The 3,484-nt window shown below is 37.4% G+C and overlaps 1 protein-coding gene across 5 annotated transcripts in view; it reads left to right on the top strand.

Annotated features, from left to right (window-relative positions):
* Nucleotides 1-3,484, top strand: part of KIF16B (kinesin family member 16B) — a 399,273-nt gene that overhangs the window by 232,842 nt on the left and 162,947 nt on the right. For 2 of the 5 annotated variants that reach the window (XM_019516256.1, XM_019516253.1), the window contains exons 18-19: nucleotides 1,062-1,094; nucleotides 1,448-1,501. The exons of 1 other annotated variant lie outside the window; for it this stretch is intronic. In XM_019516256.1, the coding sequence (XP_019371801.1) occupies nucleotides 1,062-1,094; nucleotides 1,448-1,501 (87 nt within the window). The remainder of the gene's footprint in view (nucleotides 1-1,061; nucleotides 1,095-1,447; nucleotides 1,502-3,484) is intronic. 2 more of the 5 variants (XM_019516257.1, XM_019516254.1) reach the window with 1 other exon arrangement.

The following is a 3,484-nucleotide window of genomic DNA, read 5'->3' as shown; positions in this document are numbered from 1 at the left end:
CCCTACATTTCTGTGATCCTGTATTAGACATAGACATATATATATACTTGCACTGGTTTTTGTTTCACCTATTTGTATTATATAATCCATTTGTTTTTATATATATATATATATATATATATATATACACACATACACCCCCTACACACGTGTGTGTTTGATACATATACATGCAAGTGCACACATTATACATAAGTGTGTATGGATTTTCAAATTAAAGGTCTGTGGTTGAACAATATATTATAGCTATGCATGCCTACATATAGACTTTTACTTGTTTATTTGTTTTATCTATATTTCATAGATGAAACGAATAAATAAGTGAAACTATATGTGCATATGTATGTCTCTGATATATGAACTGTTAAAGCAGACCTTTAATTTGAAAATCTGTTTTATCAAAATGTGTGTTATGACCTTTCATATGACTCATTGCCCAATATTTTTTTTAAATCTTCAATTTTAAATAATTTAAATACATAGAAGTCCTATATATAAAATTATAGGATCCTGCCATTTTTGTTGTAACATTATACTGCACTAGCATATAGAAAATTAAACATTCCAGTTCTTCAAAAAAATTCTAATTCAAATGTTTTGTTATCCTGAAATACTTTAGAAAAATGGGGTTACACCAAAACCTATATTTAAATAGCTTTTAGGTCTGCCTCACATCTTATGTTAATAATATTACAATTATTGTTGGCTTATTCATTGAAAAAAATTGTATTCATATTTCACTTAGGTCTTCTTGAAATTCAAAAAGTCTTCCTATCAGATAAGGAACCAGTTAATAAATTGCAGAACACAAATATTAAGTAACAGTCACTGGCATAGGAAAAACATGTTGTATAAGGAAAAAAATATGAATTAATTATAACCCGGAGTTACAGCATGAGTGACTGTTTTGAACTATGTAGACCTAACAAACCTAACCTTTCATAAAGCAAAATGTTGGTGGCTTTAAAACAGTCTTTATTGCTTTTCTCTAAATGTGTTTTTTTTTTCTATAAATCCCTTTCTTAATTGATCACTTTGTTTCTCTCTACCTCCTGTGACAGTCTTTTCCCTGTAAAAGGACCAATCTGTTTAAGGTAGAGAAACTCAATTTCTATATTGATTGCCTTGTCTGCATGTAGTTAACTAGCAGGGTCTTTGCTAATCAGTTATCTGTCTTGTTTAACTTTACTATTTAAGTAGTTTCTTCCAAGAAATTCATTTACTTCTTTCAGCTTCTGTGCAAGTGCCAAGCAGCACAAAATCTAATTTGTAACCTTATTTAAGGAAACTTTTTCAGTTATTGTAGCACATAGTAAATTTTTGTAAAACTTGTCAAAATTATTGTTAATTTTGAAATGCACCTATTTTTATAATTTGCCATGTTCAGTTTCTGTAAAAATTTTCAGTGAATAATACTCATTTTCCAAACTCTTTTCATTTTCACTAGACTAGAATTTGAGAGACAGCAACGAGAAGAGCTAGAAAAATTAGAATGTAAAAGGTAATTTATCCCCACCGGGTTTGTGCGTGTGTGTGAAAGAATAAACCGATTTAAAATCAGTGTGAAAAAAATAATTGATTTTGAATCATGATTTAAATCAGTGAGCAAGAAATATTAATTTTAACACATTGATATTCATTTTCTTTTGAATGAGCATGCTTTAGTTCTTTTCCTAAACAGTATGATTTTCATAAAATATTAGCTATTAAGATGATGAATTTAATGTAAATATAAACCTTACATTAAATACAGTGCTGCTTTTTGCTCACTAATATGATAGTGTGTGTGTGTGCGCGTGCATGTGTATGTGTGTATAAAAGGCATTATAACATTTGTCCTACATTTAGTTACATTCTTAGTTTTTATATATTATGTTAGAAAATTACATTTTTATTTGCTAAATGATTTTTTAAAACTTGTGTTAAGTTGCTTTTTTGATAAAATGTGAAATAAAGCAAAATGCAAAGTTTTAAAAGAATTAAACTATGAACAAACATGCTAATCTTGCTTGGATACAAAATTTTTAAAACTTTATCAAACTTTTTTGCATGTTACATGTAAGTATAACTGGTTTATTGTAGAATCATTGGTACATTGAACTGACAGTTTTTAAATCAAGGTGGTTCAAGATTTTTAAAATGAGTGGACCTCATCCTTTTGCACCTAGTTGTTTATTCACAGATTGTAAAAGGAAAACAAGCTTTCCTTTTGTTTGCACTTCCTAGTTGCTTTCTCAGTTTGGAATGAATGCTTGCTAAAATTAACTAAACGAAACATAAAATGTTGAAAAGAACAAAGCACCTGTAGAAGAGAGACAAGTATGTGAAGTAGAAGTGCACTGATATGTTGGTAGCCTATCGGATCAGCACCAATAAAAGGAAAATTAATGTGATCGGCCTTTGGCTTTTTTTGGCTGGCGTAGCCAATAATGTCACCAATGAATGCCATGTGCATGCATGCAGGCACAGCATGCACATGGCTAGGAATGCAGCCTGACAACTTGAAGAACAGTGCCTTGCTAGTAAGTCTGTAGTGGGGAAGGAGTTGTGGGGGGCAGATCGAGGCCCCCACGGTGAAGGACCAAGTAGTGCTGGGGCTGGTGCAGGTGCTGCCCAGCCACGGTGGTGAATGCAGCTCTGGGGCTGGGAGCAGGATTTAGCTTCAGACAATTCATCCAAGGTGTGCAGGCCATGTGGAGTGGGGGGACAGCTCCCTACCACTGCATACATCCCCAGGGGAGGCATGGGGGCCATGTGCCCTGCCCACCCCTCCCAAGGGAAAGGCCACAGAGTGTGGTGCCCCAAGCAGGGGTGGCACTAGAGGGCTTGGGGGGTACAGCTGAGCCCACCCCACCCCCACCCACTCGGAGTGCAGCCCCAGCCCAGCTCCCCACCAGGAAGAGGCTGGTGTAGCCCCTGGCCCCAAGGCCACAGTGGGCAGCCTGCCCTGGCCCCATGCACATATCTGGGGGTTACATGCCCCCCACACCTCCCCTGGGGGTGTGTGCAGTGGTGAAGAGCTGCCCCCCACTCCCCACCCCACCACGCCTCCTGGATAACCGCATGCAGCTCTGTCCCACTGCTGGCCCTGGGGTCACATTCACTGCCCTGGCTGGGCAGCATCTCCCCCAGCTCCTGCCCCACTCACCTCCATCACTGTGAGGGCCTTGATCTGCACCCCCCCACGTCCCTTCTGTCCTCCACACCCCTTCACCCCACAGAATTACTAGCAGGGCACTGCTCTCCAAGCTGCCCGGCTGCCTTCCTGTAAATCAGCTATCGGATTGGTATCAGCCGATTTATGGCTGGTTAATAATCAGCTATCATTATTAGTCAAGAATACCTTTATTGGTGCACCCCTAATATTAAGCTGGTTTATCTTTTAAACCAAATCAATTGCCTAGCCAATGGCTTCTCCCTTTCTTTTTGAGCTTTTAATGCAACTTTGGTAAAAAAAAAAAAAAAAAAAAAAAAAAAAAAAAAA

This window comes from Gavialis gangeticus, unplaced genomic scaffold (assembly GCF_001723915.1).
Source record: "Gavialis gangeticus isolate Ggan-Ray unplaced genomic scaffold, GavGan_comp1, whole genome shotgun sequence".
In the NCBI taxonomy this organism is placed as follows: domain Eukaryota; kingdom Metazoa; phylum Chordata; order Crocodylia; family Gavialidae; genus Gavialis; species Gavialis gangeticus.
The sequence above is the reverse complement of the archived record's forward strand: the minus strand, read 5'-3'. Positions and strand labels throughout refer to the sequence as shown.